General features: G+C 38.8%; 1 protein-coding gene across 1 annotated transcript in view; it reads right to left on the bottom strand.

The window, feature by feature from the left end:
• Positions 1-472: 472 nt before the first annotated feature.
• Positions 473-22,982, bottom strand: part of FCHO2 (FCH and mu domain containing endocytic adaptor 2) — a 64,868-nt gene continuing 42,358 nt past the window's right edge. The window contains exons 12-26 of the mRNA XM_079995442.1: positions 22,278-22,332; positions 21,464-21,642; positions 19,349-19,360; positions 18,450-18,474; positions 15,980-16,022; positions 14,308-14,402; positions 11,543-11,646; positions 11,312-11,441; positions 9,645-9,756; positions 8,499-8,654; positions 6,265-6,397; positions 5,561-5,760; positions 4,893-4,957; positions 3,491-3,655; positions 473-1,895 (exon numbers count right to left, since the gene is read on the bottom strand). Of these exons, the coding sequence (XP_079851568.1) occupies positions 1,873-1,895; positions 3,491-3,655; positions 4,893-4,957; positions 5,561-5,760; positions 6,265-6,397; positions 8,499-8,654; positions 9,645-9,756; positions 11,312-11,441; positions 11,543-11,646; positions 14,308-14,402; positions 15,980-16,022; positions 18,450-18,474; positions 19,349-19,360; positions 21,464-21,642; positions 22,278-22,332 (1,497 nt within the window). The 3' untranslated portion in view covers positions 473-1,872. The remainder of the gene's footprint in view (positions 1,896-3,490; positions 3,656-4,892; positions 4,958-5,560; positions 5,761-6,264; positions 6,398-8,498; positions 8,655-9,644; positions 9,757-11,311; positions 11,442-11,542; positions 11,647-14,307; positions 14,403-15,979; positions 16,023-18,449; positions 18,475-19,348; positions 19,361-21,463; positions 21,643-22,277; positions 22,333-22,982) is intronic.

The raw sequence follows: 22,982 nt of genomic DNA, 5'->3' as shown, positions 1-22,982 counted from the left end.
CATTCTGTTTCTAATTTCAAAAGGAACACTGCTCAGGGTAACACCACTTGAAATGGCAGTAAACAGTTTATTTTTCTGTTTGTTAAAAATGAAAAAAACCTTCAGCCACTTTGTAACGCAAGCCCATCCTCCAGCCAGAAGTTCCTAAATTTTGTTCCTGTCTCCCCAAAATCTCTGATATTCTGTCTCCTTTTGCAGGAGATTAAAGTGGGGGAGAGGGGAGGACAGGATACTTGGCTCAGCTTGAATATAAATTCCTTTGAAATATATGTAACATGTGCATTAACATATGCACTTGCCACTAGTTGCAGCCTTTATAGTGTGTTCCCATTCTCCAAAATTTGTGGCTAAGAGCATTATGTATCTACAGTTTATATATAAAGCTGACTGGTCAATCCAATACTGATTTTATAAGCATTTTTATATTTAATTATTTCCCCCCCTAGACACTGCAATTCAGAAGTGCACAGAATTCCATACCCCCTTAACTTTTTATTTCAGGATTTAACAAGTTCTTAACAACACAATACATAGCAAGCTTTAAAAGTATGAATTTGTGCTAAAAATGATCCCACTAGATCACTTCTGTTGATGTTTAGAGCCACTGTGTTTAAAAAGTGATGAATCCAAACATTCAAATGCTAAGTTTATCAATTTTTAAGTTTATCAATTTTGTTGAAATTAGCATGAATGACAATTTTTGTTCTGCTCAAAATAAACATTGAAAAATATTACTTCTCTAAAGCTACTACATTTACATTCATGTCACCTTTGAAAGTACTTGAAACTTCAAAACTTTATAGTTAGCAAAAGGGAATGCTATAATTATTCTTGTATAAATTGTTTTAAACTTATTTAACACACCTTCAGGATTTTACACATCTTTGGTGATACTGAAGTTTAATTTTGATATCAAGTTGTTTTTCTGTGAATATATAAAAGTCAAGCAGTTCCCTTTACAGTGGCTGCATTTATTGCATTCAACCCACAAGGAAGCAATGTAATATTTTAGCGGCTGTTTTAGAGTTATTTGAAGTTTCCCTTCCAAATCCCTGCTTTAGGGAATTATGTAGTTGTACATATTACACAGAAAAAACATCAGCTTTTCTGTATGGAAGATCTAGACATTGAAAAAAAGAAATGAGGCATATAGACATTTTGATAGGCACAGTTTTAAAAAGGCACAAATGTTACACATTCCATATAAAAATAAATTAATCTACAGCATTAATTAAAAATTACAACTCCCATAAAGTTAACTAATGGCAGAAGTAAATATCTGTTGTCTGTTGCAATTTTTTTTAAAAAATTGCACTTTACATTTTTAAAACCATCTTTTATAAAATAATATACACTTAATTATATATGGTATATGAAAATCAAGTTATTTTGTATATGTATCTCTAACCAGATATGGCACATGAATATACAAGAATGAAACAAAAATTACTTTGCCACTTTTTTAAATGAAATGGCAATATTGAAACTGAAAAAAGTATACTTCAGTAATATTTATAGAAAGCTAAAATAATGTGGTTGCTTTTGGTATCACAAAGCACCACACCTTTTAAATACCAGAAATGACTACTATTTTGGCTTTGAGGCTACATAAGTATTAAGCATTTGCGTAATCTTGTTTCCCAGTATTTCAGCTGGCCACCTACAGATAGTGTTGTTCACTTCAGTGCTAATAAAATAGAGAGTTTGTTTTAAATGACTTATTTTGGAAAGTGCATTTTTGTTGGATATAAGACTCAAAAACTAAGCAACACATTTTTTAAAAAATAAATGCATGTTAAAATAGTGTTGGAAAGGTAGTAAAATAGTGAATTTCTATTCATTGAGAGAACTCATTTCCCCCACACTGGCTCATCAGCAATCTGCCATATATCGACCTGAAAGACAGAAAAAGCTTTTGTAGTTTATACCTTTTCAATAAAGTGAAAAACAGTTATACTAATTATTTACAAACAATTTTCTTCTATTTAAAGATAACAACTAAGATCCACTTGTCACATACAAAACAGCCCTATTTGCTAAAGCTGCTAAAATATGCTAGCTATATAAAATACAATGCTGTAGACTGTGCAGGCGATTCATTAATGTGACTTATTGTAAATTGATGTATATCTCTGTATTTCTTTTAACAGGTTTTAATTGACTTGTGGATCTATAATTGAATTTGTAATGGCTTTTAGTCAAACACAATAAATGATTTATTGATTCTTGAACTAAGGCTATATTTTTAAATTACCGTATTTTGCCGTGTAATGGTCACATTTTTGGTACCAAATTTTCCCTTCCAAAAAAGGGGGATGCGTCCATTACGAGGTGAATTATGGTAAGAAGCAACAACATGCTATGGACTCCGGTTTTCTTAACAGGGCACTGTTGCAATACAAACCAAAAGGCACAGACTTCACCCTTTCCGCTGGATTTTGCCTTCTCCCAGCGCGAAGCTCTGTTGGGAGAGGTGGCGGCTTCAGTCATTGTTAAGAGTTCTTTCTTCCTGGGTCTCTCAAGGCTATTCACTCATGCAGAGGCGGAGGAAGGTGGTGGATGGGCAGTGGAGATGTTTGCCCGCCCGCTGCTTCCCCTTCTTGGCAAGTCCAAGGTGGCGGCACTAGTGGCAGTGGCAGCAGTAGCAGCCCGGGCCTGGCTTTGCCTTGCCTTGCCTTGTCTCCTCTAGCTGGCAAGCCAGTGAGGGCCTGGACTGCGGCCCTCACTGCCTACTCCCAGCTTGCCTCAGAATTACCTCTGCAACTATTGCGCAGGGAATGCTCTGGGACCAATTTTGGGGTCCAAAAAAGGGGTGTGTGACTATTACATGGTGGCGACTAGTATGCAGTGAAATACAGTATGCTTTCACATTTCCACTGGCCATAGCAAATAGGTTTCTGTGCTCTGGTGACACAAGCTCCACTCTTCTCCCCAAACCTGGAACTTCAACCAAAGCAGCAAGCCTTTTGCCAGCCTTACTTACAGGAAAGGCAAAGAGGGAGCAAGCCAACAAGGGGGAGAGACAGGGACAGGCAATCATAATTTCTGGTTGGCTAACACAGCCAGCCAAAAATGGTGGCACTGTTTTCAATGTTTGAATTGTATATGTTAGAGCACTCAGTTGCTTATATTCCAAGATGTCAAGTCAGTACAGAACTTCGGTTTTTTCCACACACTTTTCTCAACAGATATGTTTGCAGAACATACACTGGTATTTGCCATTGTAAATGTTGTAAAATGTGAAGGGGAGATTCGTGTCAAAGCACTGTGACTGACAGGGGAAACTCTCCTGAGTCTACTACATTACAGAAAAACGTTTCCCCTTTGCACTCATGGTTCTGAGTGTAGCAGAACCACAGTGAGTCACAGTGTACTTTCAGGAAGTATGTTTGACTTCCATGCAAGGGCAAACTGGTACTGCATTAACCACATCCCACTGATGATTTAAAAAAGTAAGAAATGTATGCCCTATTATGATTATGCTTCTTACCAGTGGCAAATCTCTTCTTAAGTAGGGAAAGCCGATAGCCAGTGCCTACTAGTTCAACGTCTACTCCTGAAAGTGTGCTTCCTTCACTGATAAATTGCACTGCAAGTGTTGCTGGCTTACTGGGTCCTTCTGAAAGGTCAAATTTGGCTCTGAGGGAGCCAGAGCCTATTCAGGGGAAAAACACACACAAAGTTAATAATAATTAAGGACTTGGTTTGTAATGCAACATTTAGCTGGATGGGAAATAATTTGGAGGATACCTTGATAAGTCAATAATACAGGCATGTACATTTCAGCACATAAAAAGTCAACAGCTACAGTGGGGAACCTTCAGTCCATGGACCTATTTAGGCCCAGTAGGACTTCTAATGTGGCTTGCAATGGCATTTCCCTCAAACCACATCCACTTGCTCTACATCTGATGTAATGTGATGTCAAATGTGGGATGGTTAAGACACAGCTGCAAAGGAGCAATTGGCACTTGGGGCTCACTGACTGCACTGATCACCTGACCTAGGTCCAGGTAGTGTGGTAGAAGGACTAGAGGAGGAAGTGACCACATTTTCACACCCTGCGCTTGCACACTCACTCATTTAAACTTATCCATGGTTTCCTTTCATTGAGTTTAGGATAAATAGGCAAAACCACTATTTCTCATTGCTATTTTGATGATTAAAGCAACAATAATATCCAAGGCCAACTTTAAAACTGCAAATATATAGTTGAATTTATTTTTGAAGGTAAATCATAAAAGTGCCTTTCGAACAAAAGAGATACATTTTGAACAAAAGAAATAAATTAAAAGGTAAAAGGACCCCTGACCATTAAGTCCAGTTGCGGATGGCTCTGGGGTTGCGACGCTCATCTCACTCTATAGGCCGAGGGAGCCGGTGTTTGTCCACAGACAGCTTTCCGGGTCATGTGGCCAGCATGACTAAGCCGCTTCTGGCAAACCAGAGCAGTGCACAGAAACGCCGTTTACCTTCCCGCCGGAGCGGCACCTATTTATCTACTTGTACTTTGACGTGCTTTCGAACTGCTAGGTTGGCAGGAGCTGGGACCGAGCAACGGGAGCTCACCCTGTCACGGGGATTCAAACAGCCGACCTTCTGATCGGAAAGCCCAAGAGGCTCAGTGGTTTAGACCACAACGTCACCCGCGTCACAGAAATACATTAGTAGGCATCTTTTTCCACCTGAAGGGCCCCCCCCAAGACATGTAAATACACTAATATAAATATATAATACATATAAAAATGTGGAAAATGTATAAAACTATCTATATACCAGACACACCATTAAGTGTGCATCACTTTACCACTGCTTACTTGTTAAATTTGAAATAAAAGATAAACAAGAAATATATACTGGTTAACTTTAATTTTTTAAAAATACTTTCTTACCTCCATTTTCTGATTTTTCTGAAATACTAGATAATTTCCATAAAGCTTTCATCTGCTCTGAATTCCTGTTAAGAAGTAAAGTCTGGTTAATGGACTGCAGCCTAATGGCAAATTTTTATAGAACTCCCTTCCAGGTAAAGGTCATACAGGCTGGCTTCCTTTTGAAAGTTCAGTGCCTACTGATGACTTCTCTTTTTAATTCCAGCAGGCATTTTAATTGAAGTTTGATTTTATAGTTTAAATTGATTTGTACTTTTTTTGGTATTGTATGCCTGTAAACTGATAAGAGACAATCATAGAAGGATATATATTGCTTAAATAAATAAATATTTAAATATTTTCATTAATTTTACGTTTTTCTTTTTATGTAACAAAAATATGCTAGATGCCGGGCAGAACAAGAAATTAACTTTGTAGTCTAAAATATCTTGAAAATGTCATTGTTTTGTTGAAGGTTTGTACTAAAGCAGAAAACCTAGTTTTCTGTGTATTATCTTTCAGGAGATGTACAGCACCCCTAATATCAGTACCATGGTGTGAAAAATTTAAAAGTAAAAGGATTGCTTTTCACAGTGTTTCAGATGTAACACTGCAGCAGCAGCATAGTTGAATGAATTCCATGTAGTATCAGCAGTAAAATAATAATAATATATTTTTTAAAAAATTACCATTTTGCTGGAGGAAGTGACTGCATATTCATTACACCTCCATCAACCGGTACCATGACCTGTATATTAGAAAGCATAGTTGGCACTGCCATAGAGGCCGGGTTGTATTTGTAATCGACTCTTACATCAGTAGTGTTACTATTGCACTTCCAGTACGTAGCAAGATTCAGAGGTGTAGATTGGATGCCATTTGAAGATACCTTTGAAAGTAATCAAATAATGACTTTTAGGTCCAATAATGAAAACTATAAAGTTTCAATTTTGTGCTGTGTTCTGCAAAATATACTTAATCAGAAACTTTACACTTAATACGTATAAATTAACCACATTACTATAAAAAGTCCTAAAAATGGCTACGTTGCCAGGAAATACTTTTAGATGATAAAGGCACAGACTGAAGTTATGAACTCTTGGCTCCAAGATGTGTCTTTCAGTACTGCAAAATATTCGTTCTGATCTTTGAACCCATCTGGGCAAAAAAAGGCAACAAACAGCACGTTGCAGCTAGGACAACAGCCAAGATCAGAAGTATTAGGTTATCATATATGAGCCCTAAAAAGAAAATACCAGAATGTTTTGATAAATACTGTGAGGAAAAACAGTCTGAACAAATTAATCAAGGGAAGAGTCAATTGCTTTTTTTGCAGTCAGATGCAAGGCCAAGCTATAGTGTGGTGTTAGTAAAGTAAAAAATAAAAAGTTACCTGATATTTTAGAACATCTACATTATAGTAAGAAGCCGAAGGATTCTGTTCCGATAGCTTCTTGAGGTAGACTGTAACAGCTTGCATGTCCATCCAAAAATCTCTTACATTGGAATCGCTTTGTGATGGATCACTGTGCACAAAAAGTTGGTGAAAACACAGGTTTTAGATTTCTTACATATTGGAAATGTTTTGCAAAACAAGGAATACAAAGTTTTTAACCATCTTTTAAAACTACTTCTATGGATGGGGGTTGGATCTAAAGGGTCCGCAGCACACACAGAAGAACTGTTTTATACCTTTGCAGAAGATCACAGACAAATGGGAGCTGCTATGGAACCCACCAATTAAAACTAAATGAACTCTTGCATATTTGCAGAATAGTGACTTTGTCTCTGCTCATGTTTTCCTGCAGCAGAGAGGCTAAATTACAATTCGGAAGTTTCTGGTTTCACTTCCCCTCTGCCCATATATAACTAGAAGAACTTGGCATTTCACACATTCTCTGCCTCAGCACCCTATATGTAAATTCTTTGGCTTCTGTAGCTGCTGAAATTATATGACTATCTGGAAAGTTCAACTGTTATTTCTTAATGCATATTGTGAACTGCTTTATGATGTATAAATAAAAAGCAGTATGTAAGTAAATGAATAAAGTATGATGGTAAAAATGTTGCAATACACTACCTCTACAATTTTATACTCAATTTTGCATTTTTACACAGTGGGTGCTATATGAAGTAGCTAAAAGTCTACTTCCACTGTAACACACAGACAGGAGCAACCCAGGATGAATTTAATTTACTTCATAATAAATGTTGCACAAATTATATTTATGTATAACCCTGTAAAAGAAAGCACGCTAGTTTTAAACACACAAACAGCATATCCTGGGGAAAATTCATGTTGTCCAGTAAGAGAGACAGCTGGTCTAAGACAGTAGCCTTAATCACTCTCTTATGTGTCTATTACACAGCAGTTTCTGTCCAGCTTGAGCAGCTGCCCACAGTGAACATGTTCTGTACTGAGTAAAGAAATCAACTTTTTATTCAGTGGCTCAGAACATAATTAGGTGACTGTGATTAAGAGACCAGTGTAATCCATATGTAAACCCAAAATGAAGGCTGTAGTTTCTCAGGAATGAATGAGGTACTCTGTGTGTTGTGTACGGCCAATTGTTTAAAAAGGAATCCTGAAGATATATGGCATATCCTGAGCCTGCACGAAGCTAGTAAATTGCAGAGCAACCCTCAGATTTCCATAATGCCTGGGAATCAAAGAATTCTGATAAGAGAATGTATTGCCATACTTTCAACCTGCAAGCCAAACACCTATGGGGACTCATGACACATATCCTTATGATGGCACACAGGCACAAATCAACAACAAGTTAAGATTGTACCTAAACGTTTACAAGTGATACAGTTTTAGTTTTCCAGTTTGATGTGATGAGTGATGTCTGAACTATTCTCTAACACATGTTTCAAAACTGGATTAAATCCTTCCTCAAATGAAGGAGCTTAATATGTTTTGAAAAATAATGTAAATAAAATAAAATAAATCACAAAAAGCATTAGATGCTTGCTTTGAGGAAACGAAGTATGCTATGTAATCTGTTTGTAATATCAAACCATATGAGGAAATGCAACTAGCTTCATGGGGTAAGGAATACCATCATAGTTAGGAGGTGGGAAGACATTCCTGTTACCCATGAAATAGTGCCCTACTGCTGTGGACATTATGGTTAATTAACACTGCTGCTATGCATTTCTTTAGCACCACCATTCATTTAGCATTCATCCAGTTCTCAGACACCATGGACTCACTACTGCTCTATGAATTACCCCTCTGGGAATTGTTTCTATGTCTTGTGTGTGCATGCAATGTGGACTCTGCGTGGTGAACCTGGCGGAGGGTGGGGGACCTTTTTAAGGAGCTGTGAATCATGGTACTACAAAAAATGTTTTATGGTTTAAAATTAGGTTATTTCAGTAATTTGTTCTAAGTGAGCTCTAATGGAAACTTGCAAGTTTATTAAATCTCTAAAAGTAACACTAGAATTGGAATGAAGATGTTGAAAAAGACAACAAGCATAAAATATACAATGCAAGTTACCAAAGCATATTTGCAGGGTGAACAGGGTTTCAGCATGACAGAATGTATAAAAAGATAATAATGCAACAAAGCACATTTATAGATTAGATAGTTTACTATTAGATAAAAAAATACAAAACCTGTATACAAGTTGTGCATTTGGAAGAACCTGCTCTAGTTTGCTTGTGTTTTTTACCCTGAAGCAGAGCACAGCTGGAGATGGATTGCTGGTGAAGACTTTAATAATTCCACTTGGGAATGAGACTGTCATATCACCAGTGATTTTCACAATACATCTAAAATAAAGATGTAAAATTACAAGCATTACTTTTACAACACACTATAGGATGCATGCTACATTTAGTAAAAACATGTCTGTTGTTATAACAATCTAACTGTAAAAAAGTACAGTATTAGTTAGCATACAAATTTACTAAGATTGCTCATTTATAATGCAATTTTAGAACTAGGAGAGATTTCAGCAGAAAGTTCTAAACATACAGCACAAGTTCTGAGTACCTTTGGAATGCTTCATGACTCCAATTATGGTCAACCAGTGAAATATTGCTTGAAGTCTTTTTTGGATGCTAGACCATCTCCAGTTGGGAGCTAGACTTTCTCTGTGATAGCTCCAGAAGTGTAAAATTCCCTCCCTCAAGAGGACAACTTACCTAACTTGTTGCCTTTCAGAAACAGGTAATAAATACTATATCTAGGCTCTGAAATGGCTTCTTATGTGCTCTTATACATTGTTAGCTTTTATGCCTTTTTATGTAGAAAAGTGGTATATAAATATGGTACTGGGTAGACTTTGTTCCCATTAACAGTGAGATCCAATGCCACACCAGTAGATGTGATACTTTTCATCTCCTCTTGGGAGCTACCTGTCTCCTCATCTATTCCCCAGCTACTTCAGTAGGTGCCCCAACCTTATGGAGCAAATTTTTGGGGCTACAGAGGGAAAGAGACAAAAGGGAGACCTGTTTGCATAAGCAGAAGTCTGATGTACAAGTTGGAAGTCACAGCTTAATATTACCCTAAGAATCATTCATAAATAAAAATGAAAACCAAGTCTGATGCAGGTATTGAATGACATTCAATAGTTATCTAACAACATAATCCATACTTTTACCAGCAGTATATTTATCCAAATAGACACTGGACAATACACATTAGAATTTCATTTCTGAAGTTCCGTTATTTTTTCCAAAGTAAAAAACAAAACAAAAAACTTAATCTGTTTTTTTAATGCAAGATATAAAATTCAAAACAAATGTCTCACTAACTTTGTGGGATCTGCTCCTTTGAAGTAGGCATTAACAGACTCAGTAAGGGCCACTGCAACAGGCAAAGTGTCCTGGTTTCCGAGGCTGACAGGGCTAGGGCCACGTGAAATACCTAGAATGCAGAGAGTTTATTGATGTCATTTCCTATCATGTTAGCAACTTCAAAGATGGATTATTTCAGCTATGAATTTCAAAAGGCATTAATTATTAATGTAAGACTTAATACTAAAGTACAAATATTAGATGATGCAGATTTTAAGATATTGCACTAGGTTTTATGGAAGTAAATAACTGTGCATGCATGCATGCATGTATAACATCATATCAACAATTTAATATAGATGACAAGTCTATATTTAACAAAAGGACTCCACCAATTAATGTCAATTATTTCCATTTCCTCTACAATGACTGCAGAAAAGTAACTTTTCCTTGCCCACTTTAAAGTAAGATATTCACATCATTTTTTCCACTTTGGAAAAAACAAGAAACCATGTAGTTCTACAGCAACAAAATGTTTCAGAGTAATGCAGGTGACATAATATCTATGTGTGGTGGAAGACTGAAACAACACCTACTGGCCCTCTTTGCTCCTTGGAAATAAGGCTTTGTAGGCCCAATCTGCTCAACACTCTTCCCTCACACAGACAGCTTTGAGGGGTAGAGACCATGTATACAGGGCCCATATGCTGACAGGCCTGGCACCAGAACAGCAGGGGGCAAAGCCAGCTGGGCATTGTAATCCCCACACTGTGAATACGGCTTTGTTTTTGAACGTTTCTTACAATAACGTATAAAACAGAATAAATGCCAGGTAATTCTATATGTTCTGTAACTTTTAAAAAGATTACTTAGGAAGATGGTGATGAAAAAGAAGAAGGAATTTCTTTAAATATGTTACTTACAAAAATAAATTAGGTAAATATTATTATTATTATTATTTATTACATCTTGCCCAAGGCAACCCAAAGCGACTTGTAACCAACCAACAGAAGGAGAAAAAGGAAGGAAGGAAGCTGCATAAGTTCCTTTCTCTTGGCCTGAAGCAAGAGGCAGAAGTTATAAGACAGCTAACATGACCCCCAGACAACAGCTGAACATTATACATACTGCTGGTGAACACATTAAAAATGTTTTCCATTCAGCTGATACAATGATTTTTAAGAGAGCAAGGTCAGATTTGTCAAATGCTGCATCTTAAATACCTTTGAAAATCAATCCAGATAAATCTGTTTGGATAATTGCTTGTTATCATGAACAGCACCAGACAACCAATTTAATAATTAGCTATTTTAAAAAGTCTTTTTCGCAGAGGGAGAAAAACTTCACCTATGAAAATAAGTATTCTCCCCAAAAAGAAACTTATCAGTACCTTATAGGCTTTATCATGCAGATATCCCACTTGTAGAAAAATATAGATCACCTATGTTTAAAGTCTAAAATCCTGTTAAAATGAATCTGTCATTGCATGTTTGCAATGTGTGTGTGGTGTGCATGCATGCATGCCTAGTGAATAGACCCTTTTTGGAGTAGCCCCTTTATTCCTAAACAAATTCTTTCACATCTCTTATAAAGGATTTATAAATAGCTTTTATATCCATTTTTCAAAGGCTAAAAAAGTTTTAGAATTAGATACTACGCAGGGAATCACTGATAGACTTCCTTACCAACTGTAGGTGTATTTGCTGCACTTAATGAAGCAGAAGATGATATTGAGGAGGAACTCTCTGCACGTGCCAAAGGAGCTGAAGGAGGTGGGCTGGAATTGGAGGTCAAAGGAGGGCTGAATGGCCTTGGCTTGAAAACAAAATGCAAAAGCATGAATACATGCAAAAGTTAAGTGGGAAAAGCTACACTGAGAGATAAATATAACTTAAGGCAAGTTGCACTGCTCTTACAATTTCATTAATTCCACTGAGTTTCCCTGGAGTCAACTTTGGTCTAGAAGCTGGTCTTGGAGGAGGCACTAAGGTACCTACAGAAAGAGGGGTAGTTGGTCTTGCTGGAAGGCAATAGTAAAGATTAATATATTTCTATAGAATTTACATTTACAAACAGCAATAAAATATTCTAGTACACTAATTATTGGAATAGAAAACTAATTTAAACATAGAAACTACTGGACTAAACAGTTCAACAGTACTGACCACAACATTGGTGGTCAAGTAGTAACAATAGTATGAATACTACTCTAAAAAGCAGCACTAGAAAGTACCGTATTTTTTGCTCTGTAGGACACATTTTCCTTCCTCCAAAAATTAAGGGGGAATGTATGTGCATCCTATGGAGCGAATGCAGGCTCCTTGGCTTCAGCAATAGCAACGCGAAGAATCTGAAGCGCAGAGGGAGCGCTCCCTCCGCGCTTTGAAGGCTTCGCGTTGCTTTCACTGAAGCCTGGAGAGCGAGAGGGGGCAGTGCCCAGAGGGGTCAGTGCCCAGAGGCTTCAGCTGCCTGAAGCCTCTGGAGCACAGCGGGAGGTCCCGCTGCGCTCTGGAGGCTTTGAGTTCCTTTTGCTGAAGCCGGGAGAGCAAGACTCAAGAAGCAGCATCTTCATTACTGTCTGTAATAAAACCAGGCTGATGCATGATCTGATCATGAATGAATGGGGTGACCTGGTGTGTATCACTGGTACTTGAGGGGTGGGGAGCTGGAACCATTTTCAGGCAGAAACCATGCAGGGAGGGAGAGAAGGAGATTGGACAAATCAGGGGAGGAAAGATTGGACAAATCATTTTTTCTCTTTGTCTCTGTTTGGCTACAAATCAAAATGTTTATTCGGCTTTATGCCCATCATGCACTCTGTTTGGCTACAGTCATTTTAAAAAAAAAAAACATTGAAAAAGTGGTAAGAGAGATCAGAAAAATCCCAGATTAGAAATGTTCCCCTAGGAATCAATAGAAATCATGGATTCGTTATGCAAATACTTTCCAGGGAACACATTGTGTTCAGTACTGTAATTTTCGCTCCAAAACATGCACTTTTTTGCTCCTAGAAAGTAAGGGAAAATGCCTGTGCGTGTTACAGAGCGAATGCACTGGATCTGAGTCAGTCAAGCAAAGTGGGAGCCGCTTGCAGGGCTTTGCACAGCTCTAGCTTTGCTTGCTTTACAGCCAGGAGGAGGGGCTCTCTGAAAGTAAGCAAAGCACCCTTCGACATACAAAAGTTTTAAAGAAAAACTGTGGGGGAAATGTATTACATAACCCAAAACTGAGGTGGAGGGAAGTCAATAACTTACATGTTTGTCTTTGTTTTATTGTTGTTGTTGTTTTCTTATTATTAAGTTATGTTGTTCTTATTATTGTTTTTTTTCCGTGAAGAATTTATTTTCTGTACATATGTGTGTATATGTGTGTATGAAAATTAATAAAGAGAAATTTAAAAAAAATGAAAGTAAGCAAAGCGAGAGCCGCTTACACGCTACGAGGCTCTCGCTTTGCTTGCTTTAAAGCGACCTACGGCTTGGAGAAGCCGGGGAGGAGGGAGGGAAGGAGAGCCATGGCAGCAAAGCAGGCAATAGCCGCTTACACGGGAGGAGGGACAGACGGGAGCCATAGCGAGCTTGGAGGAGGCAGGCGGCTCAAAGCCAGCAGGCGCTTTTAAAGTAGCCAGCAACAGCTGCTGCAGCCTCAGCTAGCAAAGGTCCACGCACTCTCTGAATGGAGCAGTGAGGCTGCAGAGGGACAGCAGGGCACAGGAGGGCTTGGATCAGGAAGGAAAAAATTTAAGCAACCAGCAGCAAAAAAACCCCAACCTGGAGCTCTCAGCCACGAGCGCAGTGAAAACCAGGAAGTAAAAAAAAAGGCTGGGGAGGGCACGGGATGAGGGAGAGGGGAAAACTAGGCAAATCCCCCGCTTCTCAGCTGTTTTCAGGCAGGATAGATTTGAGCATTGTCTGGGTCCTAGTACCCCTATCGGTTTTTTGTGCTCCATTCTATTGCTGTTGGTGGCTGCTTATCACTGATACCAGTAGCCATGTGTACAAACAAAGTAGAAGGCTGCAAGGAGGAGCGCTTTTACACAGCTAATGGCAAATCCCCTGCAATCCAAGTCCTCCTCACTTGCTCAAATCTATTCTGCCTCAAAACAAGGAGCGGAAGGAACAGGCTGCAAACTGTTAAATGGAAAAAACCCCAGGCACAGGGCAAATACCTTAAGTATACCTTTAAAGCAACAGTGCTCTTTTCCTCCCCGCTCAGCTCCCCGAAAAGCTCCTTCTCCACACACCCCACGCGTGCTCCTTGTCCCTTGAGTGCTTTTCCTTCCTCCCCACTTAAAACATGGTTACAAAGCACGGATCCACATGGATCCTCAGGATTTTTGCACTGGACTACCCCAAACTCACCGTCAGATCACATGTCTATGGCCACAGCATGAACCACAAAAATCATACATCCACTGTTTCATTTAGAATATTTTTTTCTTGTTCTCCTCCTCTAAAAACTATGTGCGTGTTACGGTCCGGTGCGTGTTATAGAGCGAAAAATACAGTAAGTGGGATCTGCGTGTTCTTGATCAGCATTTTCTTTTTTAGAAATCATATGTAAGTTGACATTACTGTGACTAGGTTTGAAAATCCTATTTACATTGCACATTTGTCATTAAAGTTTTCCAATGGAAAAAGGGGCACTTCCACAGGCTTTTCTCTGTTAATAATAAACCTACCTGATGAAGATGAAGACATTGTTGAAGTCAGGGAAGCTGAATCACCAGAATTCCTAAAGAGTGGATCCCATGCCAGGAGGTCATTGTTCCCCTTCCTATAAGTCATCATAAAATGAATATAAATCATACCAGGTATGTTTTTAGAACTGAACTAACAGTTGAAGCTGCATATGCATATTAAAATAATAATAATGCATACTTAAATATTTTACACCAGAAACTATTCCCTTACAAATGTTGAAAGGGAGAATACTAGTGGTTTTTTAAATCAATATAAAGTATTACCATTCTTATAGCTTTTAATCCATTGTTGCCATTTTTGAGAACTTGGCTAATTAATAATGCAATCCTAACTATTTCTACTCATAAATAAGCCCTACTGAATTCAGTGGGGTTTACTGCCAGCTTAGTCGGGTGAATACTGTAGCCTTAATCTAATTTTACATCTGTGCACTCCTACAGCTGCTTTGAGCTGCTGGGTTACTGTTTAATGGTCTATTGAATTATCATAGACATTGTCCCTGAAACTGTCAATTGTTTGACATGCCAATGTTACTTTTGCTATTGATGTTTCTATTTTATGTGCCATAAACCACTTTGGGAACTTGTGTGTTTGTAATATAAGATTAAACAACTGTTGACCAAACAATGATTAAATTATTTTTTTAAAGTAAAGAAAAACATGGTGCATAATGAGGACATATTGAAATTTGCTATACTATATTTTTTTATTTGGAAAAGGCGGATGGAATGAAACCTCTTCTGTAAGCATCTGAATCAAATTCTGTCACAAATCTGTTTTATTTGACTTAAAAAAACCTTCTGATTCAGATACAACAAAATACACACAATAACTATGGGCCAGATTCAACTAACTGCCTCCCCCAGTTCCATTTGTACAATTGGGCTTTCCCCTGCTTCCACTATGTGTCCCCTGTACCCCCAAATTTACTCAGGGGGGCAGGAGAACTCCCGAAACAATGCATGGGGGGAGGAGAGGGCAGTTCATTCCCTCAGACAAGCAGAAAAGCTTGCACTGACAAAGCAATCTGTTTAGCACTCCACTGAAGAACTTCCTATATAATGGCAGCTTCTAAAGGTTCCTGATTGAGCTTTAAGACTGCATAAGAGCAGCACTTCAGGGTGGGGATGGAATCATGTATGGCTAGCAAGTTAATTGATTCTTTTTGGCCTTGGTCTGCAACCATGCTATTATTTTTTCCAATATGGCCTTGTAGAATTTAGGTTGACTTTAAGGCAATTTTTTTTTTTACTTATGGATAACAAAAATATTTTGGCTTATGACAGCAAGAAAGTGATTTATATTCTTCTGGCAGATCATACATAAATTTTCAGATGCAAAGCTATGTACATCATATTTATGCTACAGGTAATTATCAAATTTTCATCTTGTTTTATTCTGGAAATACTATGTATCATATGATATGAGCACAAATTAAAAGGAGAGTCAGGTAAGCAGCCAAAGTGAAGGATAAATAAATAAATAAATAAATTCATCTTTTGGAGTCCCAAGCAGCCCACACCTAAACTGTCACATAAGAACTGAACACTGGACACAGGAATCTGGGGGGCGGGGGGCAGGGAGAAAGCCCTTCAAACCTAATATTCAGTGACTCTTCAAATAAAAATAAATGTCTAATGTGAAACTTACTCATTAGATGAAGCAGAAAGCTTTGATTTTGTTAATTCTTCACCTAAAAGATATTATGATAATTGAAAGCCATGACATTTAATTAACAAAATCAGCCAGCTTTATAAAAGTAATGTTTTAAATGGCAAAAATGCAATACAAAACAACTCAAACACTGACATGAAGTGGAAATGCATCACAGTATGAAACTTTTGCTTTTGCCAAAAGTGTTTATAACAAAAATTGCTGTGTGAGAAGGAATCCAGGAAGGACATGGGTGTGGAAGGACATCAAATGCCTGCTTAAACGGAATCAGTTGTATAGCTTTTAATGTTTCCAATGCATTTTATAAATGTTGAGAGCCTCTTTGAAGACCCCAATTTTTAAAAAAAACAGGATATGAATAGAAAAATAAATAGGAAGCGAGCTTTGCAAGATGCTGATCTCAAAATAGTTTTACTGTAAGATACAGGCATTACAATATTCTTCTCAAACTATGGCCTGGATTCTAATTTGCTCTTCTAATGTAAGAAGATGGTTGATTTTTGCAACTTTTCTCCATCTATAGCCGCCTGCACCATTCTCAAGAGACTTCCAGCTCTCAAAAACGGATTTTCAGAGGTGCATTGGTAACAGGCTTGTGGGAAAACCCTGATTTGTGAACATGTTCAGAAGGAAATTTGGGGTACAAACCTGTCTTTGCAGTTAAAGGTTAATAACTTGTATTAAATCAGTAAGTATTTAATAGGTAATTAAACCTTAAGCAAATCTAGAAAGAGACATGTTTTTACAATTAAGCACATATATACACAGTGCTGACAAAGTAACTTTTAGTATTCAAGTAACTAATACCTGACAAATTCCTATATGGAAGTCACTTCTATATGGGAACATGTAGATCACTCTGTCATGTGGCAAACTGCCAACTGCAAAGGTTCCCTAGCTCCTAAAGGTAAAGGTAAAGGGACCCCGACCATTAGGTCCAGTCACAGACGACTCTGGGGTTGCGGCGCTCATCTCGCTTGATTGGCCGAGGGAGCTGGCGTACAGCTTCTGGGTCATGTGGCCAGCATGACTAAGCCGCTTCCGGCGAACCAGAGCAGCGCACAGAAATGCCTTTCCGCTGGAGCGGTACCTATTTATCTACTTGCACTTTGACGTGCTTTCGAACTGCTAGGTTGGCAGGAGCAGGGACCAAGCAACGGGAGCTCACCCCATCGCAGGGATTCAAACTGCCTGCCTTCTGATTGGCAAGCCCTAGGCTCTGCAGTTTAGACCACAGCGCCACCCATGTCCTTCCCTACCTCCTACTCACCCCATTAAGGAACTAGTGTACTTGTATGATCTCCCTAATGGGAAATAGCAGCTGAAAATAGCATGGGGGATTAATCTGTAGTTTCTCAGGCTTCAGTCCTGATTCTGAATGCCCTGCTCCAAAATTAAAAAGCTGTGAGATCACAACTCTCTAATGTTTTTCCTTTTAGGGCAAAGCTAGATAAGTCTTCTTTGAGCACCACCAGCACACAGGAGAAGAGCTTTGTCACATATTTTATACACATTGCTCCAACGAAGGCTAGTTCTTTTATCAGCATGTACAAACTGTCACCATATCCTATAAGGTTTTAGAAAAGATTAACAGGACAAATATATTATTCCTTTTTTAAAGTTGGAAGTGCTATTAGAAATAGCTTACAGGACAATCCAAATCCTGGTTGAGCAGCAGCGGGGCATGGTGAGTAACAGAGCCATCACCACAGCTTCATCACTTGTTCTGCCTGGGAGAGAAGGCAAAGGAGCAGCAACTGGGCCTATATTGGGTCAGATGCCATCAAGTGACATCAGTGAGGCTAAGGATCAAGTAGATCCCAGCATGGGCTAACCCCACCTTGGAACACCCTTGTTTTGGAGCTGTGAGGTACTGCCCCAGGGGATCCCACAGTACTTCTGCCCATCCAGCAAATGGAATGAAGAGCTCCATGCCAGCAGTTACTCTGTGGGTGGAGGCTGGCAGGGGTGCCTGAAGGAATATCTCCACCAAATCCATTTTCTCCACAAGCCTGGCACCAAGGGGAGTTGGACTGCAACCTAAAGCCTGACCCTAAAGCCAGGATGCAAGCACTAAGCTTTAATGTGTGGTACAGTTTCTACTGTCGGATTCTTTAAGAGTTCCATTAAAACCATCTAATATCACACAGTCATTTTATTAATCAATTTTATTATGGACATATATATCTGTTTTGGACAATTACCAAATGTAGGCAGACTTTTGCATTCTGTGGGTGAGGGCAGGGGAGTGAATTGTCATTAAAGTCATTAACATGGCAGCAGGAAAAAAACAAGCCTTGATTTAGGACTCCCTGATATCCCACCACATACAACTTTTCATTTACAAGAAACAATTTATACAGGCATGATTTCATGAACAGGAAGTTGAAGTCCAATATAAACATAAGAAAAACCAGATGATGGTCAGCAGTTCATACACACTTACTGGATGAATTCCGGTTCATTTGTGCCTAGATGAAAAATAACAAAAATGAACAATGCTTAGTGAACAAATATTTTCTTCCTAAACTAAAGAGTTGGCAGTTGGAGATAAATTCCAAAGCCACCACTAGCTATTAGGCTTAGTACCTCTAACAGGCAAAGTAAATGGTAGAGACAGGTAGTGAAATATCGGGTAGATCTTCTGGAGATTAAGTTTGCAATCTGTGGTAAAATTAACCGATGGTGGCTTTTCATGATATGGCCATCCCATTCTATGCAGATTGCCTAAAACTGCTGCAATGTGATGACTGCTCTCTATTGCAAGCCAATACTTTATGCCACTTAAGTTGGTCCTCTTCCTTTTTTTCTTTATGACCAAGACTGAATACTGTTGGCAGATGTTTTTAAAGCCAAGCAGCTGCTACTCTGAATTTTCTTGAAATAACCTGTGTGCACATTAGTAGCCATGTGGGAGCAGCTTCAAATGGCTTCTGCTTAGGCGTCAAATTGTGAAGCCACCCTGAGAAATCTGTGTTGGGCTGATATGGAAGTAAATTACTGATCAAGAGCAGCAAGGGAAGCAAAATGCAGTTTTTTGTTTTTGTTTTTTTAAAAAGCTGCTCATATGAAATTGACATAGTGCCCCAATTCAGATGATTGTCATGGGGACCACACTGCTCCACAAGAGGCGGCCACTTGTCCCCTTGCCCCTGACCTCACACAGTATAAGGTCAGGGGCCAATTGCCTCTAACGCTTCTAAGTGTCTTGGAAGTGCAGCAAAAAAGCAAGCTTGAAGTTCACCACCATGAAACACATGTAGGCACACACTCAAAACAATCACCAGCCCACATGGCTAAGTTTTAATTAGAAGTAAACTATGGTAAATATAATTTAATACTTACAGGACTATGTCTCTGATGTCAGCATACAAAATAAAATAGGGAAAACATAATTACATATGATTTGGTGCAAGTTAAATGTACTACTGTATTCCCCTCCCCACAGCTTTAAATCCTGAAGCATCAAGCCATAACGTTAATGTAATAAAAAAGCCTAACTGTAAAATATAATTTTAACATTTTAAAGAAAAAGGCAAGAATCCTGATGGTGTGGTCTGAATAGTAAAAAAAGGTAAAGGTACCCCTGCCCGTACGGGCCAGTCTTGACAGACTCTAGGGTTGTGCGCTCATCTCACTCTAGAGGCCGGGAGCCAGCGCTGTCCGCAGACACTTCCGGGTCACGTGGCCAGCGTGACGACGCTGCTCCGGCGAACCGGCACCAGAGCAGCACACGGAAACGCCGTTTACCTTCCCGCTATAAAGCGGTACCTATTTATCTACTTGCACTTAAGGGTGCTTTTGAACTGCTAGGTGGGCAGGAGCTGGGACCGAACGATGGGAGCTCACTCCGCCACAGGGATTCAAACCGCCGACCATGCGATCGGCAAGTCCTAGGCGCTGAGGTTTTACCCTCAGCGCCACCCCTGTCCCTGGTCTGAATGGTACCAACTGTTTATTGGAGATCTCAAATACCAAAATACTGAATCACTAGTTGTATATTTGTATCCATCTTTATCTAGAGCTGGGTGTGTGTGCTAACTTATGGCCCTCTGATGATGTTGGACTACAAGTCCCATCACCCAACCAGTAGCCATGCTGATGGGTATTAGAGCCCAACCGTTGATCTAGAACAGGGGTAGTCAACTTTTTTATACCTACTGCCCACTAATGCATCTTTCTTGATGGTAAAATTTCCTTACTGCCTACCAGTGCTCAATGGAAGGAGGATTCAGCTTGTGCCGTAGAACCCCCTACTGCCCACCTAGAATCCTGAAATGCCCACTGGTGGGCAGTAGGGAACAGGTTGACAACCCCTGATCTAGAATGACCTTTACACAAAGAAAACAACACAAAAAAACTAGAAAAAGCTCAGATTTGACACACAAATAGTTAAAATGGATGTGTACTGAATAATAATAATAATAATAATAATAATAATAATAATTTATTATTTGTACCCCGCCCATCTGGCTGGGTATCCCCAGCCACTCTGGGCGGCTTCCAACAAAGATGAAAAATACACTAAAATGTCACATATTAAAAACTTCCCTGAACAGAAATGTTTTATTTTAAACCAGTGTTTCTCAAATTTGGTTCCCTACAGTTGTGGGACTACAACTTCCATCATCCCTGATCATTGGTTCCGCTACCTAGGGATGATGGGAATTGTAGGCCAACAACAGCTGGGGACCCAAGTTAGAGAAACACTGTTTTAAACCCTTCTCCCTAGCCTTTTGAGAAACAGACTCCATCTCATAATAGCAGCAGACACTCCAGTACAGAAAAAGCCAAAGCACAGATGAAATAGTTTGCTGGATTCATACACCCGAGGCAGATATAGTCTGGGGAAGATAAATTTGTAGAGTCAGCCAGGGACATATTTATCCATGTAAAATGCAAACTGTAGTTACGAATAATGTTATGTGACAGGTTGCACTGTAGGATGGAACCTGATCGTTTCTCACTTTTCTAAAGACAGTTAAGATGGAATATAGGAATCCAATAAAATGTATTCGCCTACCTTGACTGGCATGGGGTAGGACCATGCCAAAAATATTGTAATTCTAACACGCACAAAGAACTCTCTCTAAACTAAAAATCTGACTTCAGCATATATGATTACAATTAGAATATAACATAATATGTTCAGAATATAGCTTCAAAAGCTGGGCTGGGGTGTTTGTTTCTGAATAATGAGGCTCTTGCTAATAAAAAAGTGGCTCTATGTTAACCTCATATGTACTCCCTTAACTCCATATATACACAGGCAGCGTTTCTGCTCTTGCTCCAAAGACCTGGTATACCACATTCCAAAATTCATCCTTTTATCATTTGAAATCCATAACTTATTAAAAATAGGCAATTGAGATATTCTACATTTGTGCTAAAATGGTTAGTTTTAAAGTACTATTTACCGACTGTGCCTGATATACTAAATATTGTGCTCAGTTTACTTACAGATATAGCTGGTGAAAGTGTGATGTTCCCTATTGATTCTTTTAATTCATCCAGTGAAGGCATTGTATAATGAGAACTACTATTTGCCTGTACAGGCTTAATTTCCACATGGAACTTCCTTGGTTCATCATCTTCAGAGTCAGAATCACTTGAAGAATAGAAGTGGTTCTCTTTGGTATGTTATTTGCAGTTAAGGTGAACGTCATGAAGTTAATCACATAATGACTAATAGCACTGCTCTATGCATACACACAAACACAGAACAACTGCAAGTTAATAAGTTGCTAAACAGGGTTTTTAAGACCCACAAAAATCACTGATATTAGTCCTTTACATATTCATAAAGCTTTGTGAAGAGATTGTACACAGCCAAGGCAACCAAAATTATGCAGAGGCTGGAGCAACTTCCCTATGAGGAAAGGTTACAACATTTGTGGCTTTCTAGTTTAGAAAACAAGATAACATGCAGATTGTGGAAAAAGCAGGGTTATTCAATGAACCATAATGGTGGGATACACAGGAAACTGGGATGGATTTAACAGGAGATTAGATAAATTTATGGAAGATAAGGTTATCAGTGGCCACTAGTCACAATGGCTGCAGTATCAAGTAGCAGGGTGCCTTGAGTAGCAGTTGCTTCAGATCACAAGCAAGAGAATGCTATCAAGCATTCTCTTGCTTGTGATCTGAAGCATCTCTTAGGCATCTGGTTAGCTACTACATGAACAAAATGCTGGACTAGACTGGCCTTTGACATGGATCCAGCAGGGCTCATGCTCTAGGTTAATAATTAAGCATTACAATAAAAGGATATTCTGACTAGCTTCTGGTTTAATGCTATAACCTTCATCATCAACATCCGGAATGTTCTGGAAAGTAAACAGGTAACTTATTAGGTGACCATCACTATCAAAATATTTTTTCCAATAAATGTCAAAGCAAGCATAATGTAGTGTTGATTATCTTTAAACCTGTTTATGAAAGCAGCAGTGCTTATGTCATCAGAACTTCAAGCCACGAGTTCAGAGGAATCAGGTTACAGCACTCTTAATTTGGTACTTTACAAGTCTTATAACATTCACAGTTCATTTTGTACAATTGGGGAATCAAAATTGGGAGATAAACCTAGCTAGAGAGTCTGGAGAAAAAAGATACTCTTGAAATCTATGTCCAAAACACTGTCCACCGAATTAGATACAATATACCACATTAGTGAAGCTATTTCCCCCTTATAACACTTAAAACAAGAGATAGCTGACCAATCAAGCATAGGAATTACATACTCCAGAAAGAATTTATGACCTATTATTCCTGCTTTCATAACCTTGACAGACTACATTGCAGCCTTTGATTATTGTTCCAGTATTGTACCTGGTATAGACTACTGCCAGCAGCCAGAAACCTACAACTCTGTTGCAAGATCAGCACTGGTTTGTTACAACTTACCAGTCACAGTTATGGCATTTTCATATGTTGCTCTTAACAGCAATGCTAAATCAAGGTGTGCACCAGGAACAGA

This window comes from Podarcis cretensis, assembly GCF_951804945.1.
Source record: "Podarcis cretensis genome assembly, chromosome: 11".
In the NCBI taxonomy this organism is placed as follows: Eukaryota; Metazoa; Chordata; class Lepidosauria; order Squamata; family Lacertidae; genus Podarcis; species Podarcis cretensis.
This window is presented reverse-complemented; position numbering and strand designations above follow the sequence as displayed.